This window comes from Solea senegalensis, linkage group LG1, assembly GCF_019176455.1.
Source record: "Solea senegalensis isolate Sse05_10M linkage group LG1, IFAPA_SoseM_1, whole genome shotgun sequence".
Taxonomy (NCBI): domain Eukaryota; kingdom Metazoa; phylum Chordata; class Actinopteri; order Pleuronectiformes; family Soleidae; genus Solea; species Solea senegalensis.
In genome coordinates this window covers 34,011,144-34,031,942 of record NC_058021.1, presented here as the reverse complement: position 1 = coordinate 34,031,942, position 20,799 = coordinate 34,011,144, and the positions used below count along the sequence as shown (strand labels likewise).

General features: G+C 42.1%; 1 protein-coding gene across 1 annotated transcript in view; it reads right to left on the bottom strand.

Annotated features, from left to right (window-relative positions):
• LOC122779833 (cadherin-10-like) overlaps positions 1-20,799 on the bottom strand; it is an 89,971-nt gene that overhangs the window by 33,328 nt on the left and 35,844 nt on the right. Inside the window, exon 2 of the mRNA XM_044042519.1 lies at positions 2,591-2,977. Within this exon, the coding sequence (XP_043898454.1) occupies positions 2,591-2,827 (237 nt within the window). The 5' untranslated portion in view covers positions 2,828-2,977. The remainder of the gene's footprint in view (positions 1-2,590; positions 2,978-20,799) is intronic.

The window sequence follows — 20,799 nt, the reverse complement described above, 5'->3', positions numbered from 1 at the left end:
TTTCAGGCCGAGTACCATCAAGAGTTTAAGTATTAACGTTATGTTTTTATTAAAGCTGCCATCTGTAAGTGGAGAAACAAGCTAGCAATAGCAATAGCGGACAACTTCTCGAGAAAATGCAACCGAAACATCCCAACCCCCAACACAGGAAGTCGCCGTCTCTAGTGGAACTGTGAATTTTGGCTCCAATTTCTCTGCCACTTTTATCATGATTAGCTTAACTGCTAACTCGCTAATTCTAAAATTAAGCTTGAAAGCTTTCGTCAGTGAAGTCGTCTTTTTCTTTCAGCGAACTTTTGCCTCACTTTGAAGAAGATTTCCCCCACTGACAAACAGCCTTTTTGGAGTTAGCTGACCATTCTTGAAATGTTTCACCTCAATTTACTTGCTAATTTAATAAATGAAGTATGTTTATATGCGAGTATAAAAACTAAGTTGTTTTTTTTCTTTTGTAATACAGTATTACCGGTAGAAAATTCCACTGAAGTTAATGGAAAAAGCTCATTTGATCGCATTGATAACCAGTCTGGTTCCAGGATGATTATCTTCAAATCAATTATGCTTCTAAGACAGGAAGCAATTAAAAAAAAAAAAAACCTTTCAACAAATTTCTTTTTTTTCATCTTCAATTTACTGTAAAATGGAAATGAAGCAGAATCCGGCGAAACATGCAATCCTTTGGTTTGAGAGATGGGGAAGAATTCAGAGCTTCATCTTCATAAATATGTATCAACAAGGCAAGAATGTAATGAGACAAGCTCTCGCTCCAGTGTTCGAAAAAAAGAAAAAGGAAAGGAATACTGGAAGAATAAACAAACAAACAACAGAATAAAAAGAGAACAAGTAGGAAGACAGAGTGCAGGACGCTGTAGACTGAATGCACGACAGAGTATTTTTTTTTAGTAGGAAGTTGTTGCTTTGTCTGCTGTTTTGTGTGGCGTCTCCACTTCTTAAAGAGCCTCTTATCAGTTTAACTGTGCAGCCAGTCACCTCGAGTCGTCTAATGATGGCAGTGAAACATGTGGCACTCTCTCTTTTTTCCTCTCTTTCCCTCTCTTTCCTTCCTCCCCCTCTGCTTGGCGTCGGTGGGTGGATAATATGGCAGCTCGCAGCAAAACTACAGAGCGCTTCCCTCTTCAACTCTGAACAAACTGCTGTCGAAACTGAAAAGAGTTTAAATTCTGAGGGAGCTGAGCTAAGCTCCTTCAAGAGACATAAGCTCCTCTGAAAACCCCAACTGAGGAAAAAGTGGCAATTTACCGTCCGGGATATAAAAAACAAACTACTATTCCTTACTCACAGGTCTGTAATTTGAGTCTGAAACACTCCATTTATCCTATTTCTTGAAATCTTCTTCAGGTCCTGATCGCCATCGCGGAATACATTTGGTTCAAAAAGGGGGCGGCAGTGCCTCGAAATACAGTAATATTCACATTTAAGTCAGCAACGGTGCCAATCACCTGTTCTCCCTTTTACTGCGATTCATGCAGAGCTAATTCCTCTCTACAGAAATTCCCTATAGGGATGAACAATTAAGCATTTTTAAATTAAAATTACAATTTAACAGCATGACGTTACCAGATCATAAAAGGTGCAATTTAATTATTGTTTTCATTGTTCTATATTAAATACAAATCTTACTCATATTCATGTTAGAAACACTTCATATGTGTAGTTTCTCAATCGTTTTACTGGTGATCTTCCCACAATCTTATTTTGTTAGCATTTAGCCACCTGTAAAAGTGTAATGTGTTTTTTTTTGTTGTAATGTGTTTTAAAATGTCACTTTGTACATTTAATAATGTTAAAAAAATATATAGATAAGTTAAGTAAGGCAGGAGTGAGTTTGTCAGAGAGGGGAAAGCTGACAGGAGTTAGCTTTCCCAGTTAGCCAAAAAGTTAGCTTAAAAACAAGACAACTGACACCGACAAAAGTTTTCAAACTCTGTAACTCTGGCGTTGTAATTTGTATCTAAAACATTTTTGTGACTAAATTGTTCAAAAATCTCTCTTCTGAGGAAGTAGGAAGGAGATGATAGCTGGATGTTTTAGCATGTTATTGCTAGCTTTTCCACATCACTTTAGCTCTGAAGGAGAAATAAATCATAACGATCTCTTTTTAAATGTGCTTTTTCAGGCATTTTTTCCTACATGAACTGGATTGTTTGTCCATTCATGCAGCTGTGGCGCACAAGCAAGGCCGTTGCCTTAAGTACATATAAAAGGCTAATTCTCCAACTACAAAAGTCTACTTTATTCTGTTTTTAAAGAGATTATACACTTATACAAACACACTTATGGGTAGTATATTCAGTTTCTGCCAATAAGACCTCCTGACCTTTAATTTGGTTGTATTGTAAGTTGCTTTGGATAAATGACATGTAATGTAATGTAATGTAATTTAGTTTCTTCAACAAATCAGTCTTCAATTATTGGCTACTTATTGCGCTACTTATTGATATCAACAGATTTGACAGTTATTTTTAATCGCGCTAATCTTTCAAAGCCAGGTGATCTTGACGTGTGTTCACACTGGGTTATAACAAGAAATAAAAGTGCCGTGGTGCAGAATAAAGAAATCTGAGGTTACCTTTCCGACATACTGCATGTCCGTCCCGGTGTACTCCTCCAACATAAAGAACTGGTTCCACATCCAACCTCGTTTGGAGCGTCTGAGCGGCACTCCGTTGGCGTCCTGACCCGTCAGCCCACCGGATCCCCTGCGCCCCCCAGTAGTCCTTTTCATGGCCCGGAGCCCGAGCGCTGGAGAGCTGAGGTGAGCCGTGACCCACAGCATCATCAGGACGTAAACTGTCCTTCTATCCATGACTATCTATCACCACGTTCAGTGTTGTCCTCAGTGGTTTGTGTCCAGGGTTCTTTGGTCAGAGCGTTGGATCCGTCCTCATGCTGTCAATCGTCGATGGAAGCAGGCAACATTTTTTTCTTCAGACTCACGTAGGGCGAAAACCAGCACCTGGAACATTTACACAGCAAAACAGAGGTTTAGAGGTTTGCAAAAACATTTGCAACTTAGTCAAAAGCAAGAGTAAACAGGATAAGACAGAAAAAACAGAAGCTTTTAGATGTTTCATAGAAATCAATAGATCAATTTATGCTGAGTCACATTATTTGTACCTGTAGGAAGGTAAGGTTTGCACTGTCATCCAGTCACAAACCTCAGACACAACAAACATAATAATACACATAACACATAAAAGATCAAACTGCTCCAGGCTTTTTATTAAATAGTGGCAGTCGATGTACGGAATATGACTCAAAATTTCTAAAATCATAAACCAGATAACATTACTGTAAACCTGGCATCAATATTATTGATTAAAAAGAGTAACTGGATGAATAAATAAACTAAATAAAACTTGGCAAATTCATAAACATTTAGTAATTTTCACTTTCAAATCACACTTTTAAAGAAATGGAAAAGTATTGTGACCTGACTCATCATATAAATTGATAAAACAGCAAACTTGTGCATAATAAAGTGATTTAATTTTACAGCTTTATCTGCAATACCTGCAGTTTTCTAATTAGTGCTGTGAAATATAACCAGAATTTTGCATGCATATAGATCCATCTTAAACTTGATCCTAAAACCCCTTTTTTAACGATACATATGTACATATATATACTGATTAATCTGTAGTTTTAATTTCTTCATTAATCGATTTGTTGTTTAGTCCATAAGACGAAACGTTGTCCTCTAACGTCCACAAACTAAAGATGTTCAGCAGTTCAAAGATAATAATAGCAGATCCTCTTTGATGATGCTTTGTTTGTTTGTTGACACCGGTCCAATATTTTGTGCCAGAATTGCAGATTACTGTCTATATGATCAGAGCGCACAGCCAAACGTCAGATTCTGGATCACCTCCCCATCAGTCCCTATAAATAGGCGCAAATAAAAGACAGGGAATAAACTATATGGATAAAAACTGTTTCAAAATAAATAATAAAACAGTCCAAATCAGTCAGAATCATATTATTCTTTTGTGTCCGCCTGCTTGCAGTGCTCACATTTATAGATTGTTATTTTTAATTCACTGACCTTTCACTTCAGGTTTTAGTGTGTGTGTTTTAGTTTCTGCTTTGTACTTTGGCCCAAAACTGAGTTTACATAATGTGGTGAAATAGTTAGTCATCCATTTGGTCACTCGAGTCACTTACTAAAAAAAATGTGGCTTGGATTCAACGTCTCAAAATGTGAAGGTTTTGTTCTTTTAAAGAAATTCGCCTTGAGATTCTTTGATAAACCAAGCAGTATCGTCATGAGGGTAAAAAAAACAGGATTTTGAATAATCAAATCCGGGTTGAAACACGTGGAACGAGATGAAAATGAGATGAAAATGAGATGAAAATGATTGAAAGCCATGTTGACACACACACACATGCACGCACACAGACACACAATCTGTTACACAGCTCTGTGTGTGATTGATTTCTCTGTACACACACGAGCCCCTGATATACATTCATGCACACGCACCTACTACTGTACGCTGAATGTCAGTCATGTGATTGATAAGCAGGCCGAGTGCTGCCTGACCTGCTGAATTTCAGATTAGAAAATTCCTCACATCAGTGTGGAGATAGAGCTTACATGATGTACAAGCACTCGTGAAGCTATTTTATCTCCATTAAGCTGCTGAATCAATATCTAATAGAGCGACAGAGCTCGGCAACATTCTGTTTGTCTTTTTAAACCATGTGTTTCGGGCAGAGATCTGATCAGCTAATGCCACTCGCAAAAGACTCGCCCACCAAAACCAGCCTTAAGTCATAGCGTATAACATTTCAGCATTAAAACAGGGGTTTTTACCTTTTATTTCTGTCTGTTGTTGTTTATAGATTCCTTTTTGCATCATCAATAGGATTTTTATTAAAGTATATGTCCATATAAATCCATATAAAAAACATTTTTACTTTGAAATGCTGTGAAATGTCAACCTACATATAGCGTGTGTACTGTGCAGTGTGAAAACCATTGATGAAATAGTTTGACCCCCGCATTAAAATATTCACACATGCAGGTCGCGTACACACTCGAGTGTGTAGGGAGTTGCAGTGGGGGGGACACAGGCCCTGACACTTGCTGCTGTCCTAGCTTAGCAGACCAGTGTATGTCATGGCTAGCTATGTAGCAAGCGTTGCTAAAGAAATTGTTATGTGGTGTCCACAACATTGTTGGGTGCACTTTTTCCCCAACAAAAAACATCTGTAATGGGGAGAAAACCTTATCTGTGAGCTCCATGTAGGGGTCATCCGCGTGTTTGGAAGGAAATATTCAATGCTAACAGTTAGCCACTGTGTTGTAATTGGTCTTTTTCCCGTTCAATCATGTTGGATTCGCACATGTGCGTCGCGAAAGCGCTAGTAAACAGGCCCTGACGCTTGGTGCTGTCCTAGCTTAGCAGAGCAGTGACCGTCATGACTAACGATGTAGAAAAAGTTGCTAACGTCGTTAAAGAAATGGTTTAATGGGTGTTTTGTCTGACAAAAAAAATCATCAGATATCGGCAGAACTTTTCCCATGATCCCATGCTGCTTTCTAATGTCATCAAACTACTGTTACTGTTCTGATTAAGAGACCTCTAGTGGCAGAAATTCTTTAATGTGTGTTTACATCTTCAATATTTTAAGATCACTTACTTCCTGCACCAAAGTCCATAGAGAAAATCAGTGACTTTAGCTCACAGGGACACAAAAGTTGTTGTTCCACAGCTGCCTCCGTCACTAAGTTCAAATATGTTAATTTGCTACTTCGGCATTTAAAATCCTTTGTTCAGATTTACCTCAGTGACACAAGCTGACCAAACAAAGCAGCAGTAGACCAGCAGCTCCTGTGTCCTCCTCATGATCTAAAATCACATGGACTTTGGTATCGAATGCTGCCCGACTTAATAAATATCAGAATATCAGGGCTTACATCTTGTACAGTGTTTGTCGGGCTAGTTTATCTCCATTAAACCGCTGAATCAACATCTCTAATAGAGCGCGGGGCTCGACTGTGTCCTATCTTTTTAGGCAATCTCTCTCGGCACACTTTGTTATCGGACCGAGCTGAATGCCAATGGAGACCGTGGGCAATGTCAACCACCAGTTTATTACCTTAAGATCGGTGTAAAGATATGGAGCAAAATGACTGTTTGCATAGAGCAAAGGAGGGCCTTGATGTGGGTAGTGGAATATCTTCCACTCCTTCACTCATTCAGCCCCCCTCCCCTTCCCTTTTTCCCTCCTCAGTCGTCAGTTGTCCGCCGCCCTGTGAAGGCCGGTACAGATGGAAATGGAACAAGAGGACAGAGGAGGAGGAGGGAGGGAGGAAGAGAAAAAAGGCCATGTATTCTGCTTTTGTTCTCATTATTCCTCGCAGGCTGGGCGATATCCAGGCTTCTGCGGCTGGGGTTCAGTTGGGGGGTTATCAGTGGGTCCACTGGGGAGCGTCTGCAAGCGTTCCTCCATATCGCTCGTTCTCAGAAGGAGAGATGGAAAATGTACAGGCGGGTCTGGCCGCCTTTTTCTCCCCGCCGAGTGTGTTGGAGAATGAGGAAACAGTGTCGGCGGACATGAATTAAGTACGCTGACCTGCATGCAGGAGTGGAGCCGGAGAGACCGCGTGTGCGCGGGGGGGAAATGGAGCGAAAGAAGAGGAGCGAGAGGTGGGAAAAGGTGGCGGCTGAGAAGAGGAGTGGAGGAAGCTGTCACAACACTCGTCTCCGGCACTGGCGCTAAGTTTAGTATCTGAGTAATCTGGTGCAAGTGAAGAAAAAGAAATCCATCAAGCTATTTCGCAGGACAACCGCTGAGCTCTATACAAACACACGCCTCGCTGCATCGACTGGGATGGCGTTTGTAGCCAACTTTTGTCTCTCTCTGTCTCTTTTTGTTTTTTTTAAAGAGGGTTTGATGTCGCCTGGGCGTCTTTGTTGGCGCGATGAAACAACATACAGTAGCTGCATATTTCACTGTGGTGCCCGTCAAGGCATTTGCAGCAAAGAAGGATTGGATTCAAAAACAAAAAGCCAGAGTTTGATAGTGAACTGTCTTCTGTTGGTTTGAAAATCTTGTTTACTTTCCCTCCGACAACCCCATCACAGAGAGAGCTAAGGGCACAGATTCCGATGTCATGTGGAGACAATCACCACCTGTCAATTTCTTTATTTTCTTTCACCAGCAGTTCTGCAGTGCAACGCCTTCTCGCCACAAGAAATCCTGAATTTGCATGGGGGTGAAAATGGCAAAAAAAAAAAAAAAGAGTTGCATACACCTGAAAACAGTTAACGGCAAACAACTGCCAATTAGATTTCTATTTAAAATTTTTCAACTGATTACCTCTCGGCGTGACATTAATCACCTTTGTACAAAGGTAGCACTTGAGTAGAGATAATCCCACTGCTTTAGTTGCTTTTTTTTTTGAAACAGGGACAAACAGATTTTAGCCTCTTAACAAAAGTCTCACCGAATAAAATTTACACAAGCTTAAGTTTGTGCCTCTTTATCTCACCCTCAGACAAAATTTGCCAACAGGAAACTGAAGTTTTTGGCACCATGTAAAACACTTACTCTCAAGAACCAAACCCCATACAGAAAATCAACCATTTTACATCACAGCACACAGGAGTTGTCGATTCACTGCTGCTTTGATCACTGAGTTCAAATGTGTTATTTTGTGACTTTGGTGTTTGAAATCCTTCATTTGGATTTACCTGAGTGACACAAACTGACCACACGAGGCAGCAGTGGACCAGCAGCTCCTGTGAGCTTAAAATCACTGATTTTCTTTACGGTGCAGGAAATCAGACCTCTGCTTATCTAGAACTGTGAAATCATAACTATTTTATGGTTAATGGAAGCGTAAGTGCAAAACAGAACGTTAAAATCCTTTATATTTGTTTATTTTTATGACCTCTCACAACCCACATGCAGCACTTTCATGGCCCAGCAGGGGTCTGTGACCACACGTTGGGACTCACTGATCGAGAGCCAATTCCACTCCTGACTGTGCCCAGAAAAAAACACTCACATATGGGGGGGGACAAAGCAGGATTCAAATCAAAAACTACCATCATGCTGTGACGACGCTGAAAGTTTTTTGTTTGATATTAGATGTAGTTACCATGACAACAGGGAGGGAGACAGGAAGTGGAGGAGAGTTAGAACTGCCCAGTCAGAGCGGTGTCAGCAGTCACGTTGGGAGACTTGGTCCATCCATTACTCTACCTGTCTTCCACAGGCAGCCAAGGCTTGTCCTGCTTTTCCCCTTATGAGGCAAATTAGCTGTGGGGTTAGGTCCCCTCCTCACTGCAGTTTATATAGCCCCCCCGCCGTCACTGCCTACTTTGCTTGCGCAGGCCTGAGCTGATATGCATTATCGCTGGGCTTTTTTTTCCTGCTGAAAGCCACTCACTTTGCATGTGTCCTCTGCCTGGCTCAGCACGGCTGGGGGTCAACAGTGCATGTGCTGATGGAGGCAGGTGAAAGTGAGATGGACTGTCAGGTTTCTTAATAACACCCGCAGAGAAATAGTCTCTCTCAGACCACCCCTCTAGACTTTCCACTCATGGTGGAAGCTGTTTCCTGTCGACATTTCTGCGACGGCTGCTCTCTCTTCCAGCGTTTTTTACCCCCACCCCCCTCTCCCCCCCACTGCAACTCCCTACACACTCGACTTTATGAATTTACTTAATTGACGCCGGTGAGGAGCATGTGGGACTTTGAGCTATTGATTTGCTCCAGGCTTCAGCATGGTTGGAAATACCAGTCGGTCTCTTGGGGGTAGACTCATGAAGCCTCTACCGCGAGTCCCCCAGCGCTGAGACGCCGGCCTTTTCAATGGATTGCTTCATAATGTCACCGTGGAAAGCTAATGCTTTCACTGTATGGACGGCTCCGTCGTCCCCGAGGAGCGTTCGCCCCTTGACCACATTTGTCATACCCTGGAAGCCGTGTTGTACAGCTGCTTGCCCCGATAATTCTCTTGACAGGAGACCACGGCCAGGAGTAAGTCAGCTAGAGCTTTATTTTGCTTTGTCAAAAAAGAAAAAAAATATATATGTCAGATTGGGTTAAGACTGCATCGCGTGTACCCTGGCGGTCACGGCCAAACGCCTGCCTCCTTACATTTGTACTGTATCTGGAGTGACGGCAGGCGAAAGATGGAGACTTGGTCTTTGCGCTGGCCTTTAACTCTCAACGATGATGATGACGATAACGTGAAAACTTTTCCTAAGAATAAAAGGCCAAATGCATATTAGGTGCATATTTTAACGAGAAAATTATTCACAAATTAACGTTATTGCTCAAACCTGCGTCCACTAAAGGTTTCAAACCGCAATCGCAACATCGAACCAGTGTCAGTTAGTTCTGGTAAAGTGTAAGCCAGCGAAACCAAGAAAAGTTGGGACACTTTTTTAAAAAAATGCAATAAAAACTTTCAGCTTCTCTCTTCTTTAGGGGTCACCACAGCGGATGATCTTGCCATACCCCCTGTGTCCTCTTCTGTTCCACCAACTGTCTTCATGTCCTCAAAAACTACAATCTGGTCTTTGCTAATTCACATTTTTAGATATTAATACCTGTAACCCATAGCCAGGTGGAAAGGGAACTTGGCTGGTAACCGAGTCCTTGCCAGGTTAAGCAATGGGGGGGGACCCCTGACCACCCAATAATGCCCATCACTAATTGGGACACTCTAAATTGACCCCAATTGACCACGGGGGAGCGACATCCAGTGTACTCCTTGTGCCAGCCCTGAGCCTGGATAAATGGAAGGGTTGAGTCAGTAAGGGTATCGGGCATGAAAATCTCTGCTAAATCAAATATGGGGATCATCACACTCTGCAACACACTCCAAACAAGCTGGGATGGAGGAATGTTGGCCACATTTTGTTTTAATTACACTTTTAAAGCAACACAAAGTAGGATCTGCCCCCCCCCTACAGTTGGTGCCCGAGGAACTCTGGGGCAGGACTTCCAACAACCAATGTCTTCAGACCAGGTGCAGTTGCCAATGTTATAGCATTTGGTGACACTATGACACTAAAAACAAAAACTAGCCCCAAAATAAAAGAAAGATAGTTAGTTACCCATCTTTTATAACTTATTTTGGAGTTGTGACATAAAGTTTTTCTTTTTGTGGCATGGACCCGAATCCAGAAGTTCCACAGGTGATGTAGACCTGCTCAGGCTTTGACAGTGGTGACATTTACCCTGTTGTAAGCTGATTTACCATCAAAATAATATTGGAGACATGATTTGAGGGTTGAAATTCTACATCGTGTCACTTTAAATCTTCGGAGAGCTGTAGATCGCGACCGATGTAGTTTTAAATGTGGAATATTTGTCCATTCTTGGTGCCAACAAGACTTCAGCTGCTCAACAGTCTGTGTTTGCCGTTGTCGGACTCTCCTCTTTATGAAATGCCATAGATTTTCAATAGGACACAGATCTGGACTGCAGACAGGCCAGTCAAACACACACACACATACACTGACACACACACTGTCTGTGAAGCCACGCTATTGTAACTCGCCTGGCTGAAATATACGTCACGTTGACAGGAGCATATGTCTCTCCAAAATTCAGTGTGTACCAACACTGTCTTTGAACAGACTGTCAATTCTTTCACGGTGTTTGGCAGGAGGCAACTTTTCCTATATGTCACATTTCTTTTTTGATTCAAGAAATGTGTTCATACACACAAACCCTCCCAAAAATAGAGATTTTTTCATTCTGGGTTGATGGATAAAAATCCCTATACAACAGAATTTCTTTTGAGTATCATCCTTGACTCGTTCTAGTGCAGGGGTCTCAAACTCCAATGGTCGTCAGGATAAGGTGAAGAAATCCAATGTTTGAGAAAAAAACAACAGCTGTTTTTGTATCTTATCATGATATTTCATCATGAAATCACACTACACAGCGCACACAGTGTTTAGGATGATATTTCATCAGCATTTCAATGTTAAAGTGTTTGTTTTGATGTGGAATGAACAACATATACTTCAATAAAGAAGTCAGACGACGGAAATAAAAGGTGTTTACAAGTAAGAAGACGTCATGGGTCAGTTTTGTTTTTCTCTATAACTAATTAAGAATAATAAGTGGCGGGCCACATGGAATTGATTGAGAGGCCATATTTCCTTTTTTCAGTTCAGTTCACTAAAAGTCTTTTAGTGTTCTTTCCCCACAACCGGCCTAGGCACATTGTCTGCATGTCTCTGACTCTGAGAGAGTGTGTGAGAATTACTGACACCTATTGGTCAGACTGTAACAAACAGAGGACTCCTCCACTCACTCAAACATCCCTTTTCCAGAGCACATAAGGGAACTACGGTGGCCTTTACAGACCAGAAAGGATGCCTAGACGACATATAAAAGGCTTTTTCTAAGGCTTTTATATACAAAGAATTTGTATTTCAAAGTGAAAATCCACTTAATCAAACACATGTAAGGTTAGTACATTCAATTTCTGCCATTAATCCCTCCTGAATGTTAGAACAATAGTGTTTGGCCACAGGGAGCAGAGTGACATTATTATCCAAATCCCTCCGTGTTCACACACTGCAGTACCTGTTCAAGTTTGACCTTCTGTTTTTACGGCGCAGTTTTATTGCTGATTATTATTATCAACATTTCAGCTGCGCTCATTTTTCAATTTTGCTTCCAAATAAAGCTGCGTGACCCTGTGGAGAATTTCACCGTGACACTGACATTGTCACAACAACACAGAAAATGGGAATAATTGCTAAAAAAAAAATAAAAAATTAACTGCGAATATCATAGGCTGGAATTTTATTTTAAGGAAACAGAAAGTGGTTGTTCCTCCTCCTCCACAAAACCTGTGGGTGATTTCTCAAAAAAAAAACAAGAACCACAGGTCTCATCTTCCCCTGTTTCACTTTCTCCGGGAGCGTCGTCGTCATAATAAAGGTGTGTAATAGAACATGACACCGTAATTATATTCTCCCAGTTAAGAGGCAGTGTTTACAACAAGCACAAGACTGCCTTTATTTTCTCTCTCTCGCTTCATATCATGTGCCATTTAATTGGAAAAGAAAAAAAGAAAAAAAATCCTTGATGAAAAAATGAAAAAATTAAATTGCTTTAAATTGCCCATCACAGATTGTGTGGACTCGGTTGCCTTGTTTTCTTTTTGGTGGGGTTTCTGCGCTGGGTAAGCGAGATTAATGCGTCACTGCTGGCCAATTTTCGCGATTCTACGCTCGCAGGATTGCCTGGGATAACATTTTGAATCGGGACAATTAGCTATTAAATGTATCTATTGGTTTTATCGAACACAGGGAGCGTGGGGACGGACGCGGCGACACAGAGAGTCACACAAATGCATTTGTCGATACGTATTGGATCTGGTCGGCTAATGGCCTTTCTAGTGCCTGTTTGCTGTTACACGTGATCGGCTTGCTATAGGTGGCATTCTAGGCTAATCTAGCCTTGTGAGTGACCTCCTTGCATAGACCTGTTCCTATGAGCGACAAGGCAAAGCACCCTATCTCGCCTGTTGAGCTGAAGACTTCCACAGCAACCCAGAAAGAGCCCCGGGGGTGCAATTAAAAGTGAGAGAGAAGAAAGTCAGCCAGGGGGGCGAGCGAGTGGGGGATGGGGGGGGCGATTTGGGCATCTGTGCCACAGGTAACATGGTCATGTCACAATCCACAGAGGAGGCCCTTAAAGGCTGCTAATGTGTGGAGGTGTCAGAAGGAAGTTGTTCCAACATCTTGGCTCACTTTGGCCTCCTTTCCTCCCTCCTCGTCTTCCTCCTTCTCCTCTTTCCTTGTCCCTTTTGTTAACCTTCAGGTCCAACATTCTGAGGCATGTGAAAACTTTCCTGAAGCATAAATGTGGCCTGAAGACCTCGTGATCTCCTCAACATTGAGCGTCTGAGGTCAAATTTGATGTCCCTGAACAAACAGGACCGCCATAGGACAACAAATTAAAACCATTCCTTCGTAAAAACTCTTACCAACATGTCCACAACCCACAAAGAGATGCTACAATAATGCTGTGTTTACACTGGGCGTGGCGCAAATGTTTTACACAGCAAGATTACAAACAAAGTCACTGCACAGACAAAAGAAGACATGAATGACATGACACGAGGGGACATGAATGACCCAAAGACACGAGGAGACAGGAATGACCCAAAGACACGAGGAGACATGAGTGACCCCAAGACACGAGGAGACAGGAATGACCCAAAGACAAGAGGAGACATGAGGACCCCAAGACACGAGGAGACAGGAATGACCCAAGACAAGAGGAGGAGTGACCCCAAGACACGAGGAGACATGAATGACCCAAAGACACGAGGAGACTGGAATGACTCTAAGACACGAGGAGACAGGAATGACCCTAAGACATGAGGAGACAGGAATGACCCAAAACCAAGCCTGACTCCACAACAGCACAAGAACATTAGTTGCACTGTAAAAAATATAGGTCACATTATCGTAGGTGTTAATTCTTTTATCACAGAAATTTAAAAGTTTATTTTAAAGGAACTTGATGTGAATGACTCACCCTGACGGCAGCTACACCAGGTGTCATTCATTCACGACACATACGAGGCTGCTCGCCGAACATTTACAACCAAATCCCAGGTGTAGAGCGAGCAGCTCGTACGCTCAACCCAAATCTGAGACTGTTCATTTGTCTTGTTGCCCATGTGGGTTAGTGGTTCACAACTGGGTTTTTCTGATGGCAAACGACCAAAAAAAAGGTGAGCAAAAACAAACATTTTTGTGTGTCCTCCTTGTCCTTACTGCCAAACAGATGCACATGTGACCAGACAAAGAATCCTGTCAATAAATATTGGCGTTTTGTTTTCCTGAGGAACAGTCTAGACACGGTGCTGCACTGTCTTTAGAGAGAAAAGACTTCACCCCCACTCCGAAGACATTGATCAGTGAAAGGAGATTTCAGACAGAAGGGGGATATATTACCACAAAGGGAAATTATTTGAAAAATGTCTTAGGACTGGGGAGGGCAAAGCCATCATCATAAAAAACTGCTGCTGAATGAATAAACAGAACAAAAATCCCTCCGTCAAATTGGAATGCAAAACTGAGACCAAATTCCTCTGCCGAGCGTCAGCATCGTGGTGCAAAGCACGCCGGAGTCCTCAAGTCCAAAATTAGGATTCAACCCTACGACGCTGGAATAGCAGCGAGACTTAGTTAGCGTCTCTCCGAGCCTGAACATTCTGCTTCTAAATAGCACATTAACTTTGAGCCTGGGACGACATTTCAGCCCAAATAAACGCCAAACTTTTTTTAAAATCATATCTGAGGAGATACTGTGGTTGTTTGTGGATATGTGGCAATGAAATCAGGTTTGTTTATCGTGTCGCACGACGAGGACCTTAAAACTGTGGTTCTCAAAGCCTGGGTCGGCATCCACAGATGGGTCATGGGTGACTCTTTTGGGGCCCCCAAAAACAAATTTGCATTATTTTCCCAATATACTCTTGGAAATTATTATATATATATTATTATATATTTATGGATATGGTTGTAAATGAGTTGCTATATTTCCCCAAGAATGTGCTCTTTTATACTATTTATTTTGTGATTTGGGTCAAGAAAGTTTGCCATCTTTAGAAAGTGGGTCAACAACAAAATCAACATTGCTTGATGATTTTCCAGTTGCTCATGTGCAAACTCATTGGTTATATTTATCCAACTTGGCTTGTTTTGACTCGTGAACAAGTAGCCACGTGCATTAATATAGAACATTTGGGATGCAACAATCATAATGTCCAATCAAATCGATTTGTTGACATGATAATTGTAATAAAATCCAATCTTGAGACTAGTGTTAACTTTTAAGTTTTCTAAACTCCTTTATTTAGTAAAAACACTAATTCATTGTTGTAAGTATTGATAATAGAGCTACAACAATGAATATTTACATAATCACTTGAGCTATTGATTATTTTCTTCATTACTTGATTAATTTGGGATTTTGAAAATATTTACATTTAAGAAGCAACTTGTTTCAATCCTCAAAAAAGCACTCTTGATTATGAAAATAGTTAACAATTACTTCAGTAATCGGTTAATAACCATTGCAGCCCTCACTAACACACATGTTTCTCTGAAATGACGCCTTCAGGATTACGTTCTTGTGTAGTTAATCAATGTCCTGACCGTATATGACACTGTGCCTTTCACTGAATGACAGTAACACAAACAAATTAGCTCGTACTGCCTCTGTCAAAGGCGGGGGGGTGGGGGGTGGGGGGGGTGTTACCCACAGCATTCATCGTCGTGCCCTGCTCCAGAGCTCACTGCAAACACATTACCTTGCCTCGCTGCCCAAATGCATACCAAATAACCCATATAAATCATACAATCTGGGCCAAGTCAATGAGAGCCCCCACTATTTTCCCTGTTTTCTACTTATTTCCACGGTGCCATCATTCAGCGCCGCTCGCATCACTCAGGCCCGAGCTCTCACAGCCGAGTCGTCGGAGTGGCCCAGTTTAGAAGCCACAGCGGGGTCCTGAAGTAACCCTTCCTCTGGTGCACTTGATTTTAACGTCTCCACAGTCTGGACTAAATTGTGGGTTGCCAGCTCTTCACACATCGCTCTCCTCTGTGGCTGCACTCGCTCTCTCTTTGTCACTCTGACAAAAACAAGCATGGACTTCAATTCCTTTTCTGATATTAAAGGTGCCTCCAATTTGTTGGGTTCCTCCTTTTTTTTTGCTTCTACCCGCAGTGGAGGTCAGCACTTAAAGCACACGGAGGCATCTGGCCTGCCTACTCACCCACTTCAAGATTTACTTTCTAAAAGTGCTAAGGGGTATGGTATCCAAACTTTACAGTTTTTATTGGAGAAAGACCTCATTTCGATTCCATCAGAAAAGGTTTGGAGACAAGATTGCCCAGATTTGCCCCAAGATTTTAGTTGGCGTGGACAGACAACCCCTGTTGAGCATCAGCACATGAAAGTGATCAACAACCCACTGTGTACCTGTGCTCAGTGAAATTTCAGGGTAGTTTTTCTCACATTTTTTCAGGAACTGTCTTCCTGTTGGTCAATTCTGTATAATAATTTATACGTTTCCATGCACAGAAAGGATGAGCTATTGCTGTATCCTTTTAATTCAACTACTCTCCTTGCTTGTGTCTTCATTCTCAAGACTTCACATGTCTTAGTACCATTCATTGAGTTTAAAATATGTAATTCTTTAAGCTGATGGAGCTGTGGACCAGATCATCTAGGCCAGTTAGAGACCAGTTGAACAGATAAATGCCACATTATCAGGATCAGTGTTAATCCGACCTTTGAAAGAAATTTGATTTGACACAACATCAGTCAAACTTCTTCTGCGTTATCTACTTTGATTGGTGACCCAGTGCCTGTTACTGTACTTGTCCTGGATCTGAATGATTTATTAGTCTCCAAAGACTTCCCAACTCAAAAGCTGGATTGACGGCAGACAAAGGAATGACATGAACTCACTTTAAGTTGCCCCGTTCTTCTAAAAATCAGATCTTGGACCCTTGTCCTTTTTGGACTTTGTCTCAACAACAACAACCTAATGATATCTTAACAGTGCTAACAAGAACATTTTTGCATTTAGAATCTCTGAAAGATATATATTCCCTTGGTCTTCTCAGTGTTTGTGTGCATGTCTGTCTGTGTCAGACTTCAAACCTGGCAGGTGACTTACTAAGGGCAGCATTTCTGACTTTGAAATGCAAGAAAACTGGTACAGGTACTGCACTAGTTCTTATTTAAGCCACTCTGAAGCGTCCTAGAACACTTCCCAATTGTCTTGTGGCGACTGTTGGTAGACTTAACCGTTGCTGTTGTTACATCATAGTTTGCAAACTCTGGGCAGAACTTTAATGCTTTGTAAATATCAAATAAACACTTGATTGCCAAAAAAAAGAAGGACGGCCTCCACTGACGTAGAGCAGTGTTTATGGTGTGGTTTACCATCGAGGAGAGCAGCAGTTGATGAGGACCCTCTCTCAGCACATTATCATAAAGGGCCTCTCCTTTTCTGAGGTCACTACTTGTCTTTGTGTATCGGTGCAGCGTTGTTTTAGATCAGAGTCTGGTGCCAAATAATGAGAATAAGGTCGTCACCGTAAACAACAAGAGACGCTCACTTTCCAGCGAGCGGTGTCTGATACCACTTCTGCGAATTAATTGACAAAATGGGAGCTTAAAGTCATTATCTCCCCTGGCCAGTTCCCCAGTCCTGCGCTGGGGGCTAATAAATGGAGGTTTGATTTTGCTAAATGTCCTCTCGGTAAAAGAGATTAATAACGCCTGGTGCCAAACAGATGTGGTCGTCCCCGGCTGGACGGCAGAACAAATGGGCATGAGACGCCGAGGAGCGTATGCGTTCATCCAGTGACACATTACCAGATGAGACAGTTGTTTGTTTTTTTTCTCATTCCACCAGAGCACATGTTTTGTCACCAGCAGCCGTGTGGTCGAACACACACATTCTCTCATGTCGGACTGACAATGAGAGACGAGGGGGGAGGGAGGAGGCTCAGTGCTGGCTTCCTGCTCTTCCCACTGTGGCCTTTGTGGTGATACGCTGGTGGTTATGGGAGCCTCCGTCTCTATGCAAATCAGACTTTTGCCTCCCAAGTGTTTGTGCAGCCGAGCGCGAGAGTCTGTTTTTTCTGTACATTCCGCCCCTGGACTGTCTGGAGAGGCGTCAATAAAGAAATAATAATAATCTGGTAATTAAAACCAGTTTATTTCTATATCAATAGCATTGTTTACCTCCTTACAAAGTGGCCCTACCTGCACTTTGGATCAGGCTGCAGCCGCTTTTCTTTCAAATTTCCTCTCCGTGAGCAGATGCATTGATTGGGGGCCGCACACAAAGGTCAAACTTTGCACAGTGAATTGAAAATCAGTGAGGGAGTTGTGTTCCCACGTTCGTCTCGGGCCTCCCCGCTGCGACAATTACACGAGAGAGGGAGTGAGACGCGCAGGCACATTTCCATCCGGGTGTGTATCGACAGTAGCAGCGGGTCAGCGGCGAGGCGGCCACAAACACTATTGTCACACAACACTAAATAATACATGGGGCTAAAAACAAAGACGTTGCAACACCAAAAAATATGGCCCTAATAAAAGGCTGCGAGGAGAAAATGTGTTTCCCCCTACCTTGACAGAGAGTAATGACCTTTCCTGGAAGCCCACCATAAAACAACACAGCGACACTTAGGTGCACCTGTTTTTACATTATTAATAGAGAAGGCTTTGCACGTACTCCAGAGCTAGAGACGGGCACTGATACTCGCACTTTCTGACTGTTCTCAAATTGGACAAAAAACTCCCCAAAAACCTCTAAAACCACATCCACTGAAGTGTTAAGAAAGCCATTTGTCACAGGCAGGACTTGTGCCAGGGTCTCAGCCGAGCCTTGGGATAAAAAACCCACAAACAAATGAAAATAACAATTGGGGAAGAAAAAAAGTATGAATTAAGTTCACATGATTTGTAATGGCTTCTGAATCCAAATGTCTTGAATAAATACACATTCTATTCCCGGAGAAATGAAAGGTGGAATGAAATGTTTTTGGAGGTGCATTTTCAATGAATACTGAAATTCTGCTGCTAGCAAGGGTTGCTAATGTTGCTAAAGCAAGTTTGACGTCATTGGGTGAACTTTGTCTGACAAAAAACATCAGTTTGTCGGACAGTTTGTTTTTATTGTCTGTGATGGGTTTGTAGCTAAATGTTAAAATGTGATTTGATTGGCTAGCGCTTGTTGGTATATTTGCATTAAGGGTTTTGAAGTTTGAATGAACGCAGTCTTCTGCCGCTGGTTACTCAGCAACTCAGTTAACAGTCTCAATCGCTGATGTTGTATATAATGTTCCAGATAAGAGGAAAATAGGAAAATATGATTGACAACTAACAACCTGTTAGCGGGGGCGCTGTGTCATTTTGAAAATTACACCGTTGACAAATGCCACATCTCGAGGCTTCACAACAGGAGTTTGTTTCGCAGAAAATTTGATTTCAGATTTCAGATATAAAACTCACAGGTAATAAAAAGAGAGATGTAACAAAGTAAAGTGCAAAAGTAAACACGCCATACCAACAAGATCCTTAATCCAAACCCCTCAAAGAGGTAAACATGCTTCTTTCATGACGGTCCGTAAAACACAAGACAGTGTCTGTAGTGAAATTGTTTTGCAGCTCATTCCCTGTCCATGCGTGTGTAGAACGAGAAAAGCAGTTTTACCAAATTCTGAGTCTGTTCTGGGAACATTTAAAAAATATTTGAGTGGTAGACATGGTGCTGTAGTTGCTGATGCGGTTATGACAAGAGGCATCAGAAGTTTACCTAACAAGGCCTTGAAGGTAAAAAGCAGCATACGCATTTTCCTCCTCTGGTTAAGAGACAACAAACCTCATAAACCAACTCATAAAGCACTGGAGACACATTGCGGTTTGTCAATCTTTCGACGCCACTCCATTCAGAGTGAATGAAAAGTGTTTTGCGTACATTGCAAACAGCTCTTTCTGCACAGTTCTCAATCCTGTCACTTCAAAAAAGAGATTCAGGTGTCGTCGTCCTCCGAGACAAACAACTGACGGCTGTGATCTCCTCTGACCTTAACTGTGACTCATGTTTATTTACCTCAGCAGCTAGTTATCCCTGAGGGACAGCTGCCTCATCACTGAAATGGCTGTTGTGATGGGTCGGTTTTTCTTTTTATGGCCACTCCTGGGAGCGAATGACTCTAATGAACAACAAAGCCCCAATTGATCCGAGTTAGCATTTGATTCTGGTGCCTCGTGATTCAATATGCCAGCCTGCCCGTGGAGCACCCCTTGAACTTTGCTGTACACACATCTTTAATCACACTCACCTTTTCCTCGTTGCTGCAGTGACTTCCAGCCTATTTGTAATTACTGCGCTCCTCGGGAGAGTTGGCTCAACAACGGGCGCGGCCGTAGGTCACGGGGAGACACTGTACCTGGCCATATGGGCTCAAGGCCCCGAGGGCAGAGAGAGGGTTGGCACTGTGAAGTCACCAGATATGGTCAGAGCGGGAGATTGAATTAGAGAAGGGGCCTTATCGAACAGAAGCCACATTGCCGCGTTGACGTTTTCATCCCGGTTTCTATTTCCCATTTCACACCTGGACTATCGTCAGATACGATATGTTCTCGTCGCCTCGTTTTAACCCCGAGATTCACCATCGCAATTCAAAAGAAAGGGTATAGCATGTCATCTGTCGCTTCCTTTAGCACCTACTGCACCCTCCACACTCTCTCTCCACAATCCCCTCGTGTTTCCACCACATGTTGTCAACGGCGTGGTGTTATTACAGATAAACAATCAATACTGCATTAACGTGTCCAAGGAGGCAACCTCAAGTGAAACAGGCAGACGAGGGAAATAATTCGACCCAATGTCACAGGCGGACATCGAGCAACCAATCTTACTCATGAAATGAGACACTGAAACATGAATACAGAGACACAACCTGTTAGAAGTGTGTATCTTTCCATATAAAAGAAGATTTGATATGTATTGACTTGCGTATTTATTATGGAACAATTAGATTTTAATACGTTGTGATACAATAACATGTCATACAACTCCATACCAGATAATTTGCTGTGATATTACTCCATACAGTTCTATATCATACAATTAAATGCTTTGTTGGAAAGTCTCTGTTTATGTATAAATATTGTGCAAAGACATTTTATCCTTTTGCAACAAGTCTGCTTATGATGGAACAAAATGTCAATATTTAT